Consider the following 21,440-nt stretch of genomic DNA (forward strand, 5'->3'; position numbering starts at 1 on the left):
ATCGACGTGCGCTGTACGCACCTATTTCATATTCAGATGGGCCAAGCATAAGAGCCCCGCAGTGAAAACCGCTGCACTGAGAGTGACACTCCATGTTCTCGAATGGGGATCAAAAGCGTTCTCGGCTAGCTTCCTTCTTTGTCTCTTCTCGTCGCTCCTTCTGTGGCCTCTTTCCGGCTTGTCGTAACCGCCCGGCTGCTTTAAACCCTTTCCAACGGTTTGTGCGAACACCACTCCACCAGTTTTGTCGAATGGTGGCCATGTCTGGTGGCCCAAACAGGTTTCTTGGCGTGACCTGCGTGTGTTGCCAATGCCCCCCAGTTCCAGCCCTTATTTTGTGGGCGGTTACAACATAGTCTCTAAAGTGAATCATTCACAATGTGTCCTCGGCTGGGTACATGACCGCCAGATAATAGTAGTTTTACCCGCCGGTCATTTGATCTTCTCCAGTTTTGCGCGCCGTGCTGCCCTATCCGGCACTGTCAAGTTCAGCTACCAAGAGTCCGGTCCAGTCTGGATGGCTCCTCGACCCGCAGTTTTACCCTGCAAGGAACCAGAAGCAGCAGGGGCAAGAAAGTGATGGCCATGTTGCAGGAAAACAAACAGTGGTGACCTGCTAAAACTAGCGCAACTGGTGCGAAGCAGCCTACCTTCTCTCCTTCTCTCTTATCTTGAGAGTTTTCTGTCTTTTTGCACGAAGAGCGACGTCTGTGGTATCTGGAGCTCGCTGCCCCCAGAATTTGTGATTTGTCGTTGCATCTTACCGCCGCAAAACATCACACCACACACCACTTTCAGGACGCCGTCTGGGACAGAGGCATCACTAGACAGAACGGTTCTCGTGGTTGGCAGCTCGGCTTGGACGTGTTCCCGTTGGTGGCGCAGCAGGCGGTAATTCGTTAGCGGCACGATGTGGTCGTAACGCAGTGGTCGTAAAGATCTCATACCCCCCTCCCATTGCTCAAGTGGGAACAAAAGGATGAGTTGAAAAGGCGAGGGGGTTAGCGCGATGGCACGGGGCTGCCAGGTATGGGCCAGTACAGTGCGGTACAGTGCCAACCATCGTCTACTTCGCGTGCGGCTGCTCCATTCACACCGTGCCACCCATGCGGACTGCTGCCTTAGGTTTTCCTGCCACAGAGCCTTCGTCAGCAATCTGGCTGCCCTTCGCTCTTTCCTTCCTTCGTCCGAATTCCTTCGTCGGCCGTGCTGCGTCTGTTTTGCCGACTTAAACTTGTGTCTTCTGTCCTTTCGTTGTTGTGAGAGACAGGATTGTCTTCGTTTTTAATTCCGCATTGTTGCATTACGCGTGTGTTCTGCTGCAGCACAACAGGGTGCCTGTCCAGGCATTGAAGAGCGCCCCATAGTCACTTGCCTGTACAACATACTCTTGCCCCTCTTGGCCCCGAAGCACTACGGCCACAAGAAAAGCAGCAGGAACGACTGACGGCGGCGACCGCCAACCGACGATAACGCAACACAAACGACCATACTGTTGCCACATCCCCAAAGCAAAAGCACCGACGCACTGGCAGCCTTGTCTGCCATGCCGCAGCGTCCACACGATCGTGCCTCGCACCTCTGCTGCTACCTGGCCATCAGCTGTGATCGGCACGTCCGACGAATTGTACGGCCTTTGGGACTCGGCTGACGAGCGGGCCCGCTTATCGACGGTAGATCGAATCCCTTCCGGGCAGTAACGGTGTAGGTTTCTTCATCCACACTGTTCTCTCCGAATTATCACAATGTCGCCATCAATGTCGCCCGAGGATAACGCGGCCGACGGCCTTGATGCCTCCAACGCGCGCCCCGACGACAACCCAAACGCCAACATCCCCCGCCAGAAGCGTCTTGCCTGCTTGATCTGCCGGAGGCGAAAGCTCAAGTGTGATGGCCGCCGCCCCAGCTGCAGCACATGTTCCCGTCTGGGCCACCAGTGCGCCTACGACGAGGTCCGGAAGAAGAGCGGGCCCAAGCGCGGCTACGTCAAGGCCCTCGAAGAGCGACTTAAGCAAGTCGAGGTCATGCTCAAGTCACAGGACGCAGGCCCGGCCAGCTCAGCCGCTGGTGACACTCTCCATGGTTTCACGGCGGGCGACACCCGTTCCGCCGGTCTCAAGTCCGGTGCAGGCCCGAATGCGTCCAAGAACGGTTCCCTGTCCAAGTCTGGGAACGAGCGGTCGGCCTCGTCGACCACCGTGGGCAGTGCGTCTGGTGCCGGCGGCCGTGGTGATTTCTCCATGGCCGACCCAAACGCAATGAATCTGGCAGGAGGCATCGGCCGTGACTTGGACACCTGGCAGTTCAATGCCGAGTCACCACAACGCCCAGGCTCGCTTGATGATTTCAACTTTGGCAACCGCATGGCCGGAAACATGAGCGGCATGGACAGTAACCCGACCTGGGAGATTGTCCAGCTGAATTTGGAAGAGCCTTTGCCTGACCAGGGTATCATTGATGAGCTGACGGAGGTTTACTTTGACAAAATCCATCCGTCGCTGCCAATGATACACAAGGCCCGTTATCTGGCCGCCATGAACCTGTAAGTGCTTACTGCCAGCCTTTACCATCTTGCACGTGGGAACTAGAAATGCGTTTTCCACGTGTAAGACAGGACACATGTCTAACGCGTCGTCTTCAGTTCTGCCAACCAACGGCCTCCCGTATGCCTGCGATATTCGATGTGGATGTCTGCCTGCACAGTTTTGGACAAGTACAGCGACCTCAAGGACCTCTTTTACCAGCGGGCTCGTAAGTACCTCGAAGTTGACTACATGAAGGGTTTCGGCGAGCACATGATCTCCGTCGCGCATTGTCAGACGCATGTTATCTTGGCCTCGTACGAGTTCAAGATGATGTACTTCCCCCGTGCTTGGATGAGCACCGGCCAGGCCATCCGCCTTGCGCAGATGATTGGTCTGCACCGCCTGGACGGCGCCGGCCTAGAAGTCAAGCAGTGCATCCCGCCGCCCCGCGACTGGACGGAAAAGGAAGAGCGTCGCCGCACCTTCTGGATGGCCTTTTGCGAAGATCGATACGCTAGCATCGGCACAGGATGGCCCATGACCGTGGACGAGCGCGATATCAGCACTGTTCTGCCCAGCTCCGAAGAAGCCTTCGAGATGAGCCGCCCCGAAGCGAGCATCCCGCTACATGACGCCATGTGCCCTTCGGGCATTGGCCAACTCACTCCTTTTGCCGGCATCATCCTAATGGCCTGCCTTTTCGGCCGCAACCTCACCCATCTCCACCGTCCGGACAATGACGATAAGGACAGCGATCTAAACGGCGAGTTCTGGAAGCGACATCGCAACCTCGACAACATCCTGCTCAACACTCTCCTCGGCTTGCCAGCCCAGCTCAAGCTGCCCGCCGGCTTGCAAAACCCAAACATTGTTTTCACCAACATGTGTATACACACATCGACGATCTGCTTACACCAAGCCGCGATCTTCAAAGCTGAGAACAACTCCCTCGACGAGTCCGTCAGTCCAGAAAGCAAGATCCGTTGCATCTCGGCAGCCAACGAGATCGCCAGCATCATGCGCATGGTCTCTCATATGGACCTGTCTACTGTATGCCCAGCGCTCCATTCATATTTTTTCCGCGATATGCATTTACAATATGCATGTACATCTGTTCTTTTCGCTAACACCGCTAGATGAACCCCTTTATTTCCTTCTGCCTCTACGTTGCTGCGAGAGTGTTTGTGCAGTACTTGAAGAGCCGCCCAGACGAGAGCCGAGCCGCCGACTCGCTGCGCTTCCTTCTCACTGCCATGAGTGCTCTGAAGCGCCGTAACCCGCTGACCGAGTCTTTCTTGGTGCAGCTGGATGTTGACCTGGAAGCTCTCGGCGAGCGGATACCACAGCTGAAGTCCGCTTTCCCCATGAGTTACGATAGTGTATGTTACCATGTTACATTTATCCGTACAATTTGTTTTGCCCCATGCCCTAACACACTCATAGCCGTCAACAGGCGTCCCTCAGGGCGCAGCCAATCGCCCAGGTGCCGTCTGCGATGATGGTGCCGTCGACGGCATCCTTTCGTTCCAGAAGGAATATTCAAAGTCTGACAACGCATCCAGCCAAGACAACGGCGACGACAGTTCAAAGGATCGAGTTTCGGATACAGCCTCCACGAGTATGAATAGCGGAAGCAGCAGGTTCCGGTCTAAGCCCACCAATGAAGGTGTGGCTCCCTCCGCGTCTAACAACTGGGCCTTTTCAGAATCTCGCCTGCCCACACGAGACCGCAGCAACGGGCAATCACCAATGTTCAACATAGCAACTGGCGGTTTCGCGGATCCCACCGTCACCAATATTTTGACGGCAAGCGGCCGACCAATGGGCTTTGTCGACGAGATTCAGGACATGTCGACCTCACCAGGCGACGGCCTATCCACGCGCCCGACGCCGAACTCCAGCAGTGCCTCCGAGAGCCGGCAAACCCTAGCGCCGCCACAACAGCCAGGTGCCATGCACTCGGGCGGAAGCTCGTTTGACACCAGCCCCGTGTCACCACCTCGTGGTCTGGTTGGTGGGCAGCAAGCTTCACAAGTCGACCGCAGCTCGTCTGGTGGCTTCTTTGCCGCCGCCAACGGCGGCGCAGCCGACTATGCCACTGGCCAACCAGTCTCTTCTGCGGCCGCAGGTATATCTATGAATGGCAACGGCGCCGGCTTAGGTGGCCTGATGTCCGCAGATCCGCCCTCAAACGACTACATGATCTCCGAGGGATGGAATATGAATGGGCAGACGGGCATGACGCCCGTCTCGGAGGGTGTGCTCCGAACGATTATCAACATGGGTCCAATGGAAACCATGGATTTGGGTTGGGGCGCCAATCCATGACTTCATAAAGTAGGATATCTCGTTATATGGCGGTTTGCGTTGCATCTCTCTCATTTTTTTTTGGCATACCTTTTGCATTTGATTTCTTTTAACGACCGAACGTCTGCATTTCATCCCGGCTTTGGGCCCAAGAAAGAGTACTAGGGAAGGGCACGAGGATGAAGAGTGGCCTATTGGACGCGAGAAAATTGCGCTTGTTGTGTGGTTGATTATATCCAGGTTCTCTCAGTGTCGTGTGTTGGAGGAAAATTCGTGGGACATCTATGTCTTGTTTATATGGCTTTGATTTTTGGTATCTGCACTCGTTTTGGGTAACGGTTTGTTCTATTGTCGTTTTTATTTTCTTTGTTGGCTCCCTTACTTGAGTGGTCCTCTTTTCTGGAAGACGGCGGCTGCAACAGGAGATGCTCAGGGCACCATAATGGCTTGGGTTTCCTGCAACGATACAATCTCCAACTCTTTATGATTAATGGACGGCGTTCCAACTGCGAATTGGCATTTTGTACCAAAAATAAATATATCCGATTAATTCCATGGACTTAAAAACATTGTTTTAGAATAAGCATTTGTTGCACATACCAGCTGTTTCTTTTCTTTTTTTTTTTCTTTTTTTTCTTTTTTTTTTTTTTGCCATTTTATGCTTTTATTCATATTTTATTTGATATATGACACGTGGTCCATGAACCAAATTATTAATTTTTAATAAAGTACAGTAAATTTTTATTTTATTTTATTTCGAAGAAACAAAACAATAAACGTTAAACAGGGTTTTGACTCAAAAAGAAAATACTCTTATTGTAAGTATATCAAATTTATTCCTCTTACCAGCTCGTCCAGTGTCGTTATTTTAACTGGGTATATATTACATATAACTAAGAAGAAATAAAAGAAAAATAGAAAGAACCCTCTTGACGACTGTCAACCGCCTGTCTGTCTTCCAGTCTAACACAAGGAAAAAGGACAAAAAAAAAGCGTTGTAAGCAGATGGCAATAGAACATAGGGAATAAAACGAAAGCGGCTACATAGCACACCAAAAACATGAGACAAAAAAAAGGAAAAATGACCTTGCAACGCACAGATTGCAAACGATCTCACCTAGAAACTCATATCCAACACCATGTTGATCGTCCCAACTTCAGACCGCGGCTTCCGTGCGTGGCCGCGCAGCATACGCCAAGCCGCACCGGATGTGCGGCCTTCCTCTAGGATGGCGTGCACACCATTGAGGCCCTTGCTGGCCTCGCGCATCGCCGAGCCGGCCGTGACAGTATCTGACAGACGCAGGTCGCCGGCCGTCTTCTCCATCTCCGCGCGCAGCAGCCACCGTTCCCAACTCCAACTGCCGGCCAGGCCTGTCACAGCGGCAATATTGTCGGTCGAGCCGTGCACCATGGCATCGAGCTGGACCGTCGGGATAACGGCACCAGTTGAATCGCGCGCGGCAGTCGGCTTGGTCAGCGACTCGGGGCGGGGACCCACGGGCAGGCACATCCAGGCACGGCGCACGTCGGTGAAACGGGCGCGGTCGAGGCGGCCCAGGAACATCTTGGTCGGCGACGGGTCGTAGCCGAGGGTCTGCAGGACGAATCCAAACTCGACGCTTTTGGCGTTGCCGAGAGGGCCTGCGTTGACAATGTCGGAGTCCAGAACCGTGAACTCAATGTAGCCGCCGGGTTTGAGCACGCGGTAGCACTCGCGCAAACACGACTCCCACTCGTCCTCGCCGTTCTCGCCGACAAACTTGAGGATGGAGTACAGTTCGGCTGCGCGTACCAGGTCGAACTGGTCGTCGTCAAACGGCAGCTTTGTCAGCTTCTCCACGGCCACCTGGCGATGGTTGGAAGGGCCGCGAATGTTGGCGTTGGACAGTTGGCGGATGGCCTTGGTGGTCACGCTGTAGACTTTGGCGTTGGGGTACTGCAGGCCCACGTGCCAAGCCCAGTCGCAGGTCGCTTGGCCGCCAAGGTCGAGAATCCGGGCGCGGTCACGGTACAAACCGTTGGGACCGGGTGCCATGCGGCTGATGCGCGCAAGGCGCTTGTGCATGGGTGCCGAGATCAAGCGTCCGCCGTTGAGAAGCCTCAAGGCAGCCACATGCCATGTAGTCAGAGCCATTTGGTTCTGAGCATCGGACTCTTTGTCAGCGCGGATCTTGGCCGGGTCGTCCACAAGGTTGTCGTCGCCGCGGGCGACGTTGGCGCTCATGCGCTTCTTAGCTGACTGCGGAAGCACCGTCAGCTGGTACTTGCCGAGAAGCTGGTTACGGTGGGCCTCGCGCAGGAGAAGGCGCTGGGCCTGCAGGGCTTCGAAACGGGGCAAGCGGTAGATGAACATGTCCGTGAAGCTGGTACGAACCAAGCAGTCCGTAAAGGCACGAAAGTACGCCGATTCCTGGTGCACCATGGTAGATGGCAGCGTGCGTGGCAAGGCGGGAGACTTGACCGCCTCGGAAAAGCGGACAGTCTTCTTGCGAGCGATAGCCGTGCTCACTGCCACCTTCAGGTTCTCGTCCTTAGGTGGAACATTGGGAGCCTCCTCCTCCCCAGCTTCTCCAGGAGACGGGAACTCCTCAACGTTCTCAGTCAGGTCTGCGACGCCGTTGAGGTATGCTCGTTGCGCCACAAGCCACATCTCAGTGCGGTCAAGGTGGCCCAGAGCAATCTGCTGCATCTTCTGCGCGTCCATGGCAAGGTAGTCGTTGACGATCTCAGTGGCGATCACCTCCTCAGCGGGAAAGCTGACCTCCTCTGACTTAGCGATCTCCACAGATTCGACGACGGTCTCCGAGAGAGCAATCGGATCCTCATCGGCCTTCACAAGCTGGGCGGTAACGGGGGTCTTTTGAGCACGGACGGCCGTGGCGGGATCGTCAGACTCGATGATAGGGGCTTCAACAAACTGCTCGACGGGCGAGCTGGACTTTTCGGCACCCGGCATGTGGAGCGGCCGCTCCTTCATGATGCGGGGCATCGGAGGAGCAGATGTGTCAGCCCACGGCAGTCTGTAAAACTGCTCCGCAGTACCAGACGTAGGAGGGTGAGCCGAGTCGATGGGGGTCATGGCGGTCATGTTCCACGTGTGGCGGGTTCTGGGTGAGAGGCCCGAGAAGAAGCCGCCAGGAGACGGGATCTCGAGGCGGGTCAGGCCAGCAAGCGAGCGCTGCTGAGCCGGGGAGAACGGGACGGTGTGGCGAGGAAGACCAGACGTGATGAGGTTCAGGACAGGTTGCGAGCGGTTCTCAGACATCTCTTCGACCGGCTGCTCCTCCTCGGCAGGCAGCTCAATCACGCGCTCAGGCTCCAGATTGATGTCCACGACAGAGCCGGCGTCCGAGCGAGCTAGAGACTGAAGAGTGGCAAGGGCGTCAGGCTGCAACTGTACGCCAGACCAGCCGCCGTTGTTGTCGTTGTCGTCATCCGCAGCACCGATGATAGGGGTCGGAGGCGCGGACATCTGAGCAGACATCTGGGACATCTGCTCGGAAGTCAGGCTGCCGTCCAGCGACGGAGGTGCCGAGACAGTGGGTAGGTCCAGGGCGTGATGCCTCTGCATAAAGGACATAATGGCAGGTGACATGGGAACCTGGGCAGACGGCGTGGGGGCCATCGGCGACGTGCAGAGCTTCGGGTCGGGATCGGCCAGAGAGATTGTTGGGTGCTGGGGGATGGTGAGCTGAGGGAGCATCTTGCGTGACTCCTCAGAGCTGCTGCTCAGACGCGACATCGCGGACGAAGTACGGCGAGAGGCACTGCTGTAACGACCAATCCCGGATGCCCGCAGCTTCTTCTTCCGGGTCGTCGACTCGTCATCGGAGGCGTTGTAGATGTCGTCGAACTCTGTCACGTCGGTGGATACGCTGCCGTTGTGGTGCCATGGGCTTGATGGTGAGTTGCTGCCCGGGGACGTCTCGTCGTCGATGTCGGCCTCGTCATCGATGGATGCGGAAGACGGGGACGAGGGTAGGATCGGGGCGGACAGGAAGTTGAAACCGCGAGGTGTGGGAAAGTGGTCGCTCATCGGCGAGAGCCACAGGTCGATTTTTTGCTCTCGCTCCTCATTGCCGCCGTGCCACCGATCCTCGCGCAAGCGCTCTTCGTGAAGCCGTTTTTGATGCTGCTGGTAAAGCTGCTGCTGCTGAATCTTCATCGGGACCTGGGAGCCGACGGGTGAGGCATCGCTGAAGTCGGCTTCCTCCATTATCGTATTAAGGGTGCGGATCTCTGCCCTGCGGTCCTGCGCAGGGTTCAGAGTACCGCGGTGGGTGGCGAGTGCGAGGTCGGACATGTTGAGCTAACAATGAGAAAATGGGACAGAAAGTAAATGAAAGAAATAAAGAGACACAATGCAGTTGGTCAACGAAGGACGTCCGGCGTCAGCGAGTGTTTTGTCGAGTCCAGCAACAAGTGAGAAAGGAGTGTCAAACGATGGGATGGTCTCGATCAACGAGCCTAGAAACTCTATACGAATAAAATAGTACACGCACACAAGGAGCGGCAAGAAAAGATGACGGAAAAGGATCAGAAGAGAAGGCAAAAGAGAGGAAAAGAAAAGAGAGAAAATAAATAAAACATGTCGAAGGAAGAGAAGGCTGAAGGGCGACCATGGAGGTGGTTATAGGATTTGACCGGGTAGCAAATACGCAAGATGATGGCCAGGCCAGGCGACCCAGTACAAAAATAGCCACGGCACTCAACCAGAAGCCGGGGTGGTCATGGCGTGAAGACGGACGGAGGGAGCGTTGGGGGCTGAAGGGCCATGACGAGCTGCATGGCATGGAATGGAACGGGACGTCTGCACGTCGACTGACTGTAGCAGCACGTAGTATCCATTGCCAGCGGCTAGCACGCGCGGAGCAGCAACTTTGCTGCAAGGCCAGGACATGATTCTCTCATTCTTTCTCCATGCCTGTGACGGTAGCGTGTGACTGCATGGCCCTCGACTTCTTCAGCCTCCTGTTTCCGTTTCGACACTCACGGGCTGCCTGCCTGCTTCCCGATGTGGTCCCCATGCCTGACGACAGTGTTGGCAGCATGTTTCCTCAAGAACGATCTGGAGGGTGGTCAGGCTCGCCAATTCGCTGGATTCTCTTGCGTCCACCCCCATCAGGCTCCGGAAGAGGGAAAGAACGCTGTGTTCTGCTTAATGGGGTTTGAGTGGGTTCGACGATGGTGTCCAATCAGCTCACAAAGGCGTGACGTTCATTTCAAATCTAGAGACGACGACAGCGACGAAACAAGTGGGATGGACAGAGGTGGGTGGCTTTCCATCTGCATGGTGGGATGGCGCGCGCCAACCAGGAAACACAGAGACAGCGCTCAGTGAGATGGCCGGGATGTTTGGAGGTTTCTCGGCGACGTTGGGAAGTAAACAATACCCTGGTTGCAGATCAGCGAGCCAATGGCAGCGTGCGTGTGGGCGACTGGGCGCTTAAATTCGAGCAGCGAGCCGCCGGGATGTTGGCTGTTGCACAGACAGCCAATTACGCGCGGGCAGTGGGGTGCAGATAACCACCGTGATGTCCTAGAGATCTGGTTAGCGACTTTGGCATTGTATGTTTGAAAGGTATGCATAGGATCGCAAGGAAGTATCAGACGGCCATGTATTAACGAGGTCTGTAAAGAGCATGAATAATGACGACAACAAATCCTAAAGGGCATATTGGAAACGAAAATAACAATGCAAAAAGGCGTTAGGATAATCATTACAGGCAGGTGGCATTTGATTGCTTCGGCGCAAATGACTGATGTTTGGAATTGCCAACAGTCGTTCGCTACTATAACATCCCGAGTTTCGATGACACGACACTCGAGCGCGTCTTTGCCTTGATATGCCTTGATATGCCGGTGACAGTCATGCAACGAGGGCCCGATAGTCGAGATGACACCCATTTGAATTGCTTTATGGTTCTCGATGTGACGAGCCTTTGGGGGCATGGGAAATGAATTCTGTCGAGAGGCGCCCTCCATGTATCGACTATTGCCAATATCACGCTCGCCATATCTGCAATTGACAAGGAGGCGACGCGAAAGATCGGACAATAAAAGGGGCGAGCCGCCATCCAGGGTCGTCGTCCAGGGTGGGCGGCAGTTGGGCAGTGCTGGGTGTGATTGTTGAAAGAGGCAATTTGACAATGTTGTGATGTTGGCATTTGGGCTGAACTGAGAAGGAAAGCTCGTTGTGTACATTCGTAAGCGCTGTGGATTGTGTTGACACTGCATCGTCACTTCCTTTTTGGGCAATAGTTCCAGTGCTCTGGATTGACGGTGAATCGCGGTACTTTTGGTTACAGCGACTTACTGAGAAATTTGAAGTACCTTCTGCATGAGCATCGTTGGCCCCAGCGTCTGATACCTTCCCGCGAAACGCCCACGGCTCCCACTATCTCGCGCCCCACGGCGGGCGAGCTAAGCTCCAAATTGGCCCGTCACCAGCGCAGCACACCCTACGAGCCTTGTTACCCCGCCAGGCAAGAGCTTTGCTTTGGCGGCGAAAAGTAAAAGGAGGGGCAAATACCAGTCTTCGTTAGGCCTGTGGCCAGGGCCGAAAAAAGCCTGTATCACGCGCCGCTGGTAACTAAGAAGCTCTCGTTAAGCCGGCGAAAATGCATCACCAAATCCCCATACCTTGAAACGACGACAATACTGACGACTGGACGACGCCGACACGTTCACAAGAGGCGCCCGCAATACGCGCCCCTACACGGTAACGACACGACGAGCCGTCAACTCTGAGCACACCTGGCAACCGATCCACTGCGAAGCAGACGACTGCTGCTTTCGGCGCATTGCATCTTCCGCACAACGCATCGTTTAATCGTGATATTGTGACCAAACGCGCTCTGTTCCTGGCAACTCTACGACCGCTCCATCACCCTTCACACACACCTCACTACCCCAGACAGCATGGCGGATACAGAGTCATCTGAAGTCCTCGAACCCCAGGGCCGCCATGTCTTCTACTGTGGCGGTACGCATCCGCCCCGAGCTGTTTTGTGCAGGTCGCTGCAGCCTTTCCCCATTGTTGTTATTATTTCTGACCTCCTGATTTGTTGATCAATTGCAGTATGCACAATGCCGCCCGAGGTACGCACGCCACATACAAACAATGCTTCTAGCACACGAACGCCCGCACGGCGGGATGCAATCGCTGGAGGAGCATGCTAACAACGGGGATCGAATAGTACTGCGAGTACGGAGGCACCGTCAAAAAGTGCCAGGAATGGCTAGAGAAGAACAACCCAGAGCTGTACGAGAAGGTCTGGTCACAAGGTATGTGACTGCATGGAGTCGGTGTGGTAAAGATGGATGCAAACGTGTTTTACGAGAGCCGTATTCTGACCACGCGACGTCTTCCCTTGGCATAGAAGCCCTTGAGGCTGCAACGGCCGCCCTCTCGATCGATGCTCAGAAGCGTGCTGCCAAGGACGCACAGAAGAAGACGGCCAAGGCCGAGGCCGCAGACAAGAAGCAAGCGAGCCTGCTGGCCAAGAGCGTCGTCACAATCAAGCGCATCGAGCGCAACAAGCGGAAGCACATTACCTCCGTGTCTGGGCTGGAGGCCTTTGGCCTGGACCTGAAGAAGGTGGCCAAGGAGTTTGGCAAAAAGTTTGCTACGGGTTCCTCGGTCACAAAAATGGCGAGCGGTGGCGAGGAGATTGTTGTGCAGGGCGACGTCAGCCCCGAGATTGAGGAGTATCTGCTTGAGAAGTACAAGGAGATCCCCGAGGACAACATCGAGTTTATCGATGAGAAGGCAAAGAAGAAGGCTGCTGCCGCCGCCGCCGCAGCGGCTGCCAACGCCGTACCACAACAGTAGCGTTGTTGCATATTGCCAAGTCATATGGGTTGTATAATAAAATATTGGTCACAATTTGAATACAAAAGCGTTTCGCTAGTATATGGTGAGAGATGTATAGCAAGACCACAACCACACAAAATCGCGTCGTTTGTATTGGCCCATTTGATAGACGGTAAAGCGACCTGATGCAAAAACAAACAAAAAACGCCACACTGGAAAGCAAGTATAAAACTAACAGCCCCAAACAAGTGACCCGTATGCAACGATCAAAGTGATTGGTGGCAGCCTCTCTGTCCTACCGTCGTTCATAACAGATGATCAATCTCTTTTTCGCAGGACTCTACCCGAGCGAGTTGTTGCCGATGTTGTTGTGGTGGCAGCCGTTGCCTTGGAAGCCGGGGCTCTCTTCGTCGTAGCACTGGCTACACCCTTTTTAATCGAGCTCATGACTGTCTTCTTCGTCGTTGCGGCTGTCGCTCCCGTGACCTTCCGCGCCGTAGACGCTGTTGTACCAGTAGCCGGTCTCCCGACCTTACGCACTACCGTAGACGTGCTCGCATCGCTGGACTCGCTGATACCACTAATTCTCCTGGCGTTCCGTGCTGCGGCTGCTGCGGCCGACCGAGAAGCTGGGGCCGCAGTCGTTTTTGAAGCTGCGCCCCTGCCACGCGTGCGAGCGGCTGTTGCTGTCGCACCACCAGCAGCAGAGCTGGCAGTCGACGATGTCGTCGGCTTTCGGGTCGTGGCGGCACGCGTAGCACGTGCCTTCTCCACCATGGAGCTGATCAAGTTCGTGGCAGACGCCTGCTTCGTTGGTGACATGGGCCGAGCAATAAAAGACTTGGCAGGGGACGGCGGAGCCGGTGCACCACGCTCGCGGTCACGAGGGTTCATGCGGGAGTTGGACGATGCTGGCGACAGGACTTGCCCGGGCTGTGTGCCATGGGACGTCACTGGCGCACCCCGCTGCCGTTTCTTGGGGCTGTCGAGGTGTGAGTTTTGGTTCTCCTTGTCGCCGCTGGCCAGTTGGTCACTGAGGAAGGCGCAGGTTAGCGGTCGTAGGGGTAACTGGGTAGGCTGGTATAAACAAGGAATGACATACCTAAGCCGCTTGAGTGGCCGGTTGACTGCCGCTTGAGCTGCACGAGGGGACTCTGCGCGTGAAACCACCGACCGTGCCGGGTTGAAGTCTTTCTCTGGGACTGGAGGTGGTGCCCGACTGGCGGCCGTGGTCTGTTTGGGTGCAAGGGGCTTCTGCTGGTCGGTCGAGTGCTTCAGGAGGAGATCGGCCATCTTGAGCTTCCGCAGGGCCATCGGGATGCGGTTGACGCGTATTTCTATACGCGTCCGCAGTCCCTGTGCCTGAAGGTTGTACTGTGCGCGCAGTTTCCGTGCACGCTCGGTCACTGTTGATTGTCAGTTTTCGTTGTTTCGACGTTTCGTTGTTTCGTCTCTTTGTCCCATGTTGTCCTCGTCGCGAATGTCGTCCTCGCATATGGAACTCACCCTCGAGCTGAAGATTGTCAATTAGAGCCTGCTTCTGGGCAACCGTCACGCCCACCTTTTGCCGCTTGCTGGAGGTCTCTTCTGTCTTTGTGGCCATTGTCGTTGTCGTTGTCGCTGTCGTTGTCGCTGTCGTCGTCGCGTCGTCGACCTCGGACGCGACGGACTGGTCCGACTTTCTCTTTCTTCCGCGAGGAGGCATAGTGGAGATAACTGTGCTTTTTATAGTAGAATGCAATAATTTGAGACGCAGGTTCTGGAGAGAACTGTTGAGACGTGTTTGTGATTGTTTGTCGTTCTTGGACAACGCGTTGGTTATGGATGAGAGGTTGAAAGCTGCACTTCCAGTCGACGCCCTGTAATACAGTGCAAAGAAAGTAAACAAACACTAACGAGCTTTGGTGGGCGCTGCAAATCATGGCCTTATGGCCCGTGCACGGCGTAACCACTCACCGCCTTCTGTAAACAGGCTAGTGTGGATTCTGCCGCTCCTGCTCCCGCATGCAACATTCTTGCTGTGCTAGGCTGACCTTTGCCTGACGACAGCTGTGCGTGTCGCCTTTGGCTTGGTTCGACCTTTCCACTGCTTCCACTGCTTTCGGCGCCTGTTTCTCAGCACTGCTTGCATCTACCTACAAACCACCTCATCCACCACATCTACCACACCCCATCACATTACATACCTCCACGCATACCGCGACAAAGCAAGCTCCAAATCGAAATTGACGTCCGATTGTCAAAATCCCGATCCTCTTTTCATCAACCAATCCTAGCACAAAGGGCCGACCAGCCCCCCACCAACACCGCGCAAGATGCCGATGGAAGCGGTCATGATCCTCGTGGACAACAGCGAGAGCAGTCGGAACGGCGACTACCACCCGACGCGGTTCGAGGCGCAGTCCGATGCGGTCGGCGTCGTGTTCCGGCACATTACAAACGGCAACCCCGAGTCCGAGGTGGGCCTGATGAGCATGGCCGGCAAAGGCCCCGAGGTGCTCGTGACGATGACGACCGAGCAGGGCAAGATCCTTGAGGGCCTGCACCGGACGAAGAAGAAGATCCAGGGCGAGGCACATCTGATGACGGCGCTGCAAGTTGCACTGGTACGTTGGGCAACGAGTGAAAAAGGAGGGCCTTGTTTTCGTTTACATCATGACGTGTTCCGTGGATACCGTCTACTGACAAATTTGTTAGCTCGCTCTCCGCCATCGCAAGAACAAGACGCAGCGCACGCGCATCGTGGCCTTTGTGTGCTCGTCGGTGCCCGAGGACGACAAGTCGCTGCTGACGCTGGCCGGCAAGCTCAAGAAGAACAACGTGTCAGTGGACTTTGTTGTGTTTGGCGACCTTGACGACGAGACGCAGCACAAGCTTTCCAAGTTCAACGAGAAGGTCAAGGGCAGCGAGGGCAGCCACATGGTCGTGATCCCGCCGAGCGGCAACCTGCTGAGCGACCAGCTCAAGCAGACGCCACTGCTGGCGCGCGAGGGTGCCGGTGACGGCGGCGCGGGCGGCGGCTTTGGTGGCGATGCGGGCGGCGGCGCAGCAGGCGGCGGCGGTGGCGAGTTTGACGAGTTCGGCTTCGACCCTTCGACGGATCCTGAGCTGGCGTTGGCGCTGCGCATGAGTATGGAGGAGGAGAACGCGCGGCAACAGAAACGGCAGCGCGAAGAGGCCGAGGCGGCGGCCAAGACGGCGTCGCTGGAGTCGGTCAAGGAGGAAGACGAGTCTGCAGAACCGCTGCTGAACAAGACGGGCGGACCGAGTGGCAAGGGCGGCGATGACACCGAGGACGACGAGCCTACGAAGAAGGGGAGCAAAGACGACTCGATGGACACGTCATAGTGGAAGTAGCTGCGCCCTCCTCGATCGACGGGCGGCAGCTGCCGGCTCTCTGTCCCTCTCTCAATCACTCTCTGTTATACGTTTGCATGTTCAGAGAGCTGTTTCGTGTTGTTCTTCCGTCGATATTTTTTACTTTTTTTTCTCGCTGCCGAATGGGTACCCGGGGACTGTCTACCCCGTGCGAGATACCATTGTATGATAATAGACACATAAACAAAACTTCACAAGCACGTGCGACTTTATGAAGCACCACGTAAAGCTCGAGCTTCAACGAAAAACTCTTCTAGTTGTTCTATTGCGTTGCTTAAACATGACATGTGGTATATCCTCTTTTCCGAACTTCGTCGCGACCAATACCTTCTCCCAAAAGACGCAACGGCCACTCTTTGCGCAACGCCCCGGAATTCCAGGTATACCTGGTCGGGACTACCGGTTGTTGATCTCGCGGATGTACGAGTTGAGTTTCCGGTCAAACATGTCGCAGCGGATGGGCATCTCCAGCTGGTAGAAAGGGTTCTTCATGACGTAGTCAGAGTACATATCGTAGACACGGCGCATTGTGGCATCGACGTTTGCTTGTGCTGTGTCGGTAAACAGCAGGAATTTGGTGCCTGTCAGAGTGTTGAAGCACTGCATGCGGAAGTTTTCCGTCTCGAGCACCTCGAGGCCCGATGGCGGATCAGGCCGGCTGGGCGCCAGGCCGGCCGGTGTCATGACCGTGCCCGGAGGGGGTTTGCCGTTGGCGCCTGATGTGCCGCCGACATTGGGGCTTCCGGATGCGCCTGCTGCGCCGCCCGTCGCGGCTCCCTTGAGGTGCTTGAGGGGATTGAGGCGGGTTGTGATGGCATGGACACTGGATGACGTTAGCATATGGCCATCGTAGCGCGGAAGCAACACCGCGAAAAAGGAATACAGAAGAGACCTACCCATGGAATGTACCTGCTATTATCAGGTAGTCGTTTGTGCTCAGCTGGTTGAGGCCACCTTCTGTGAAAGACCGGTTGTAGACCAGACCGCCGGCCTTGTTGATGACGATGAGCGCGAAGACCGTCCTGGACATTGTGAGCAGAAGTGGCAAGACCGAATGGGCTGCGCAGCTCGTGAGCGCAGCGAGAGCCTCATATACGGTGCCCCCAACTCACATGATGCTGTTCGTCGCGTCGTGTCTATGGTCTCCTCATTATGAGATTCATCCAAGGTGCCCTATCGATGAGACGACGCTGCGGCGTGCGTGGAATGCCAGTCCTTGCCGCCGTTTTCACCGGCAATGCTTCGCAAAGACAAAAGGGTCGCAGTCGATCACCGGTCTGTGGATGCTGCTTGGTGATGGCGGAGGCCGACGTTTGTCTTGGCCTTTGTCGCTTCGATTTGGGAATGTCGTCGCAAGGTATTTCGTACGACGTTTTGGTTTAGGAACCGAAGCCCCAGCACACTCCAAAGGGACACGCTAAAATGGGGAAGTGGAAAGGGGCCAGGCTCCAGGCTGCATGCGGAGAGGACCTTCTGGCTCTGGTGCTCCAGCGCACGCGACGTGCTGGCGACGCCGCCCCTACGCGCACTGTATTCTGGTGCGACGGCGCTAGTGAGCCTTCTCCGGCCCATTCTGCGAGGCCGCGTGCAACTTCGAACTGTCTTTCTCTTCAAATTTCGAAAGCAGGTTACTTCATCGTTGACAACTTTCCTGTCGACAACCACGCAACCCGCACCAACCACGACGATAGCCACGACAGCGAGACGAGAGCGACGCAGTGACGATACACGGACAGATCCACCAGCTTTAGCGAAACATCTCGGTTGTGCTTGTGTCCGTCCCGCGTGCGCTCGCGCCGACGGCACTCGGATCTCGTTTTCGCCAACCTTGCCCTCCCATTCTTCCTTCCCACGCCCCGTCTCCTTCCACAACTCCACACACTATGCCCCAGGCACCGACATCGCGGCCCAAGCCGCCTCCGCCGGGCGAGGAGGAGGCCGGCACGGAGCTGAAGCTAGGCGAGTTCGAGGGCGTCGAGACCCTGTCGCTGTCCGAGGCATGGCTCGTCATCAATGCCCTCATGGCCAAGCGCCGCAACGACCGCAAGAACGTCAACGAGACAGAGTGAGTCCACGCGGGCGGAGGGCGGAGGCAGGGGAACAGAGCCCTAGCGACGCCGACGGAGTGAAAAGGCAAGGCTAACCGACAAAAGGGTCCTCACGAAAACAGTAGACTACCTCGACGCGTTTGCGCGGTTCAAGCGCAAGGAAAATGTCGAGGCAGTGGAGCGGCTGCTGGCGTCACACACGGAGCTGACCAAGTTTGAGCGGGCAGCGCTGGGGTCGCTGTGCCCAGACGGCGTGGAGGAGGCGAAAACGCTGATCCCGTCGCTGGCCAACAAGATTACGGACGACGACCTGTTGGAGCTGCTGGAGGAGATGGGCAAGCTGCAGGGTTGAGCTACTCATCTATGTGTCTTGCATTTCCTATCACGTTCCTCCCTTATGACACAACCAAAATGGGCCATCTCACGACGGATGTAGGCCCGAGGCGTTTACTGAGATTTGGGGTTGAGATTTGCCTTTAATTTTTTATTGATTATTGATTTGTGTTTTGCGATTTACAACCCAGAAAAAAAAAAAAAGGATCAGGATCAGGATCATAGAGACGGGCAATGAGATGTTTTGTCGCCCTGGATTCACCAGTGGCCTATTTTGTCTGCATGGAGCGGCGCTTGGGCGTTGAGCGTTCATAAAAATGGACTTTTCTGGATATACAATGGAGTAGAAACAGCGACAAACGGTGTTACGACTAACGAAATTTGATGTCGTGATATCTGGAAGTAAACTTGAAATAGTATATTTACAAAGGAGTGGCATAGGGCTACGAGTATTAGGCCTCTTGGGTATATCGATGGTACGTCCATGACAAAAGCGGCCTCTTATGGGCCAACGAGTCCATCACTGACAAAAAGACAAAATAAGTAACAACGACATTCGCAAACGCACAACCACATAAAAGACTCTCATGGTTTATACGAACCCCAGCTCGTCACGTTCACACCCCGACTTCTCTCCGTCTGCGACAGATCGAGCGTGGCCCGTGGCGGTTCGGTGGTTGACACGCTGCGCGAAGGCGAGTGCGGCGGCTGCAGAGACGGTGACGGAATCGGGCTTGGCTGCAAATAGGCTGCACCGCCCGCTGCCGCGCCGCTTTCGCTGCCGCCTTCCTCAGTGATGGTGTTGACCTCGCTATTCAACGTGCGACTGGAGTTGCGCCAGGGCGAGACCATGGTCGACCGCCCTCCGACATGGCTGCTGTCGACGGACAGCGACGGCGAGTACGAGCCAATGCCCGGTGTGGACATGGGCGTGGGCTGGGGCGTCTCCAGCTCAGAGACGACGGCCGGCCGTTGGCCGTCGAGCTCAGCAACGTGCACGTTCGGGCCTACGTGGAGCGGCGCCGGTGCAATACCAGGTTCCAACTCTGAAACAGGGACCTGGTAGTTTCCTACATATTGTTAGGATACATGGCAAACAAAGTAACAGGGAGAAAAAATACAGCAGAAGAAGAAATATTGGCGGAACATACCTCCATAGTCAACGACTGGTTCTACTCCTTCGGCACCTGCGGCACGACGTAGTCCCGCATTGTGCAGAGCCATCATGCGGGCGCCGTGCAAACCCCACCGGGCAATGGCTTCTTCTTGGCTGCCGGTTGTTGCTTCGCCAAAGAGCGGTATGGTTGTGCTGGCCGGCGAATTGCCTTGCAACTCGGCAACCTTGGCATTCACGACACCATTTGCATCGTTGATCATTAGGATCTCTCTCTGGGACACATTGGCACTGGAAAACTTTTCGTCTATGCCCGGTGTGCCTAGCGGATTGGCCGGTGATGGGGTTAGCTGGGGGAACACAGAGCCGTTCGTCGGTGGGTGTTGCTGGCCGGCGGCGGCGGCTTGTGCGGCTTCTGCCATCTCCTTTAGTTGCTGGTTGCGGCGGCGCATCCGCCAGAGAACGAGGCAGAAGAGCACTATAAAGGCAATCACACCAGCGGTCACGATGCCTCCAATCGCTCCACCAGAAAGATGATGCGAGGATGATTGGCTGCCGTCATTGCCGGAAGCATCAGTTTCCTTTGCAGGCGGTGCACCAACTGACGTACTCGCAGTTGAGGATGGTGTGAGCAAAGAAGAAGAAGGGGGGCGTGTAGATGACGAGGACGAATGCGAGGAGGAAGAGGAGGAGGAGGGGGTGGCAGATGGTGTAGGCGTTGAGGAGACTGAAGAGCTTGAGGATTTCGTCGGCGTTGCAGTTGTAGCCGGCTTCGTCTGTGTTGCAGTTGTAGCCGGCTTGGCCGGCGTTGATGTCGACGCACCCGGCGATGAGTTGTCCGGGCAGCCATTGTCGAAGTCACAGGCGTCCACCGTACAGCACCCTTTGTAGTTGCTCTTGGCACAGGTATAATACTGGGTGCCCGACGGACACTCGGTGTTATCCCGGGCGAAGTAGAAAGGAATATGCATGATGGATAGTGACTGTCGACTCGTATCTCATCAAAAAAAATTTCGGAAGTTGGATGTTGTGGTGAAGAGCGTCTCCGCTTACAACCAGACTCGTTTCGAGTGGAAGTTGTTATACGACAGTGGCGAACGTAAAAAAGCCTGTTTGCGGATAGCTAGACGGCCCCATGCAGCTGCAGAACTGTGATGCCACGGTCTTGGAGACGACTTATATGGCCAAGCCGTGTGGCGGAGGAGGAAGCCGTGATGACCGTATTGTAACTATATAACCATATGGCAATATAGTTGCAACCGGCAATGGCGATGTAAGGAGGAAGACAACAACGCACGAGCAACGTCGTTTCCAGTCTAGCCGGGATTGTTGTAGAGATAAATCCGCTTCCGCCGAGTAGTGCTGTCTGGAGCCGGCGGTGGCGCAGCTGAGTAGTGCGGCTCTGGTTCTATCTTGGGATGGAGTTATTACCCCGTGGGTGGATAGGGCAGGTAAACGAGAGACGATCAAGTAGCGCCCGTTGGAAATAAACTAAACTTGGAGGTTGATAACGACAGACTTGTAAAACGAGAGACGAGGAAGTGGAACTGACGTGCAAGAGGTAGTTGAGGGATGGAAGGTACAGTAAATCAAAATGAAAGAGAGCAAGACAGAGTCCGATTGAAAAGGCAGGCAATTCAAATAGGAGACGCACAAAAATAAGAGAAATGAAGAAGGGGAAAGCTGGATACAACCCAACATGGGCATTCTGGTCTACCAGTCATTTGTGATAGGAGGAAATAAACACGCAGTACGGAGAGTACGGACCCTCGCAATGGGTTGGTTCTTTTCTCGTCCCCTTCGTTGCAGATCCCCTCATCCGCGTCTCCGATACCAGCCATCGTATTCTGATCATCAAAAAATCAAAGGAGGGAGAGCCATACACTCACATGGTGATGAGTGGAGGAGTATGCAAG

The 21,440-nt window shown here is 55.4% G+C and overlaps 9 protein-coding genes across 9 annotated transcripts; 5 read left to right on the forward strand and 4 right to left on the reverse strand.

The window, feature by feature from the left end:
* Nucleotides 1–1,745: 1,745 nt before the first annotated feature.
* SPBR_02275 (c6 zinc finger domain containing protein) lies at nucleotides 1,746–4,853 on the forward strand (the record flags this gene model as incomplete). The annotated part of the gene is made up of 4 exons (XM_040760578.1): nucleotides 1,746–2,542; nucleotides 2,642–3,575; nucleotides 3,662–3,904; nucleotides 3,969–4,853. 4 exons carry the CDS (start codon nucleotides 1,746–1,748, stop codon nucleotides 4,851–4,853), a joined length of 2,859 nt encoding a protein of 952 aa, XP_040620744.1.
* A 1,096-nt stretch (nucleotides 4,854–5,949) lies between these two features.
* SPBR_02266 (verprolin-like protein) lies at nucleotides 5,950–9,138 on the reverse strand (the record flags this gene model as incomplete). Its single annotated transcript, XM_040760569.1, has 1 exon — nucleotides 5,950–9,138. One exon carries the CDS (start codon nucleotides 9,136–9,138, stop codon nucleotides 5,950–5,952), a length of 3,189 nt encoding a protein of 1,062 aa, XP_040620745.1.
* Nucleotides 9,139–11,756: 2,618 nt separating this feature from the next.
* On the forward strand, nucleotides 11,757–12,669 carry SPBR_03106 (RNA binding protein Tma22; the record flags this gene model as incomplete). The annotated part of the gene is made up of 4 exons (XM_040761409.1): nucleotides 11,757–11,820; nucleotides 11,917–11,936; nucleotides 12,035–12,122; nucleotides 12,218–12,669. The coding sequence occupies 4 exons, from the start codon at nucleotides 11,757–11,759 to the stop codon at nucleotides 12,667–12,669; spliced, it is 624 nt and encodes a 207-aa protein (XP_040620746.1).
* Nucleotides 12,670–12,969: 300 nt separating this feature from the next.
* SPBR_09124 (uncharacterized protein) lies at nucleotides 12,970–14,356 on the reverse strand (the record flags this gene model as incomplete). Its single annotated transcript, XM_040767250.1, has 3 exons — nucleotides 12,970–13,684; nucleotides 13,754–14,057; nucleotides 14,158–14,356. 3 exons carry the CDS (start codon nucleotides 14,354–14,356, stop codon nucleotides 12,970–12,972), a joined length of 1,218 nt encoding a protein of 405 aa, XP_040620747.1.
* Nucleotides 14,357–14,966: 610 nt separating this feature from the next.
* On the forward strand, nucleotides 14,967–15,999 carry SPBR_03021 (26S proteasome regulatory subunit N10; the record flags this gene model as incomplete). Its single annotated transcript, XM_040761324.1, has 2 exons — nucleotides 14,967–15,257; nucleotides 15,349–15,999. The coding sequence occupies 2 exons, from the start codon at nucleotides 14,967–14,969 to the stop codon at nucleotides 15,997–15,999; spliced, it is 942 nt and encodes a 313-aa protein (XP_040620748.1).
* Nucleotides 16,000–16,425: 426 nt separating this feature from the next.
* SPBR_03253 (sybindin-like family protein) lies at nucleotides 16,426–17,059 on the reverse strand (the record flags this gene model as incomplete). Its single annotated transcript, XM_040761556.1, has 2 exons — nucleotides 16,426–16,852; nucleotides 16,926–17,059. The coding sequence occupies 2 exons, from the start codon at nucleotides 17,057–17,059 to the stop codon at nucleotides 16,426–16,428; spliced, it is 561 nt and encodes a 186-aa protein (XP_040620749.1).
* Nucleotides 17,060–17,451: 392 nt separating this feature from the next.
* SPBR_03367 (uncharacterized protein) lies at nucleotides 17,452–17,751 on the forward strand (the record flags this gene model as incomplete). The annotated part of the gene is made up of 2 exons (XM_040761669.1): nucleotides 17,452–17,581; nucleotides 17,657–17,751. 2 exons carry the CDS (start codon nucleotides 17,452–17,454, stop codon nucleotides 17,749–17,751), a joined length of 225 nt encoding a protein of 74 aa, XP_040620750.1.
* A 161-nt stretch (nucleotides 17,752–17,912) lies between these two features.
* Nucleotides 17,913–18,429, forward strand: SPBR_03301 (DNA-directed RNA polymerase II subunit RPB4; the record flags this gene model as incomplete). The annotated part of the gene is made up of 2 exons (XM_040761604.1): nucleotides 17,913–18,094; nucleotides 18,183–18,429. 2 exons carry the CDS (start codon nucleotides 17,913–17,915, stop codon nucleotides 18,427–18,429), a joined length of 429 nt encoding a protein of 142 aa, XP_040620751.1.
* Nucleotides 18,430–18,995: 566 nt separating this feature from the next.
* SPBR_02753 (uncharacterized protein) lies at nucleotides 18,996–20,495 on the reverse strand (the record flags this gene model as incomplete). The annotated part of the gene is made up of 4 exons (XM_040761056.1): nucleotides 18,996–19,480; nucleotides 19,562–20,076; nucleotides 20,135–20,300; nucleotides 20,348–20,495. 4 exons carry the CDS (start codon nucleotides 20,493–20,495, stop codon nucleotides 18,996–18,998), a joined length of 1,314 nt encoding a protein of 437 aa, XP_040620752.1.
* Between the last annotated feature and the right edge of the window lie 945 nt (nucleotides 20,496–21,440).

This window comes from Sporothrix brasiliensis, assembly GCF_000820605.1.
Source record: "Sporothrix brasiliensis 5110 chromosome Unknown Cont17, whole genome shotgun sequence".
Taxonomy (NCBI): Eukaryota; Fungi; Ascomycota; class Sordariomycetes; order Ophiostomatales; family Ophiostomataceae; genus Sporothrix; species Sporothrix brasiliensis.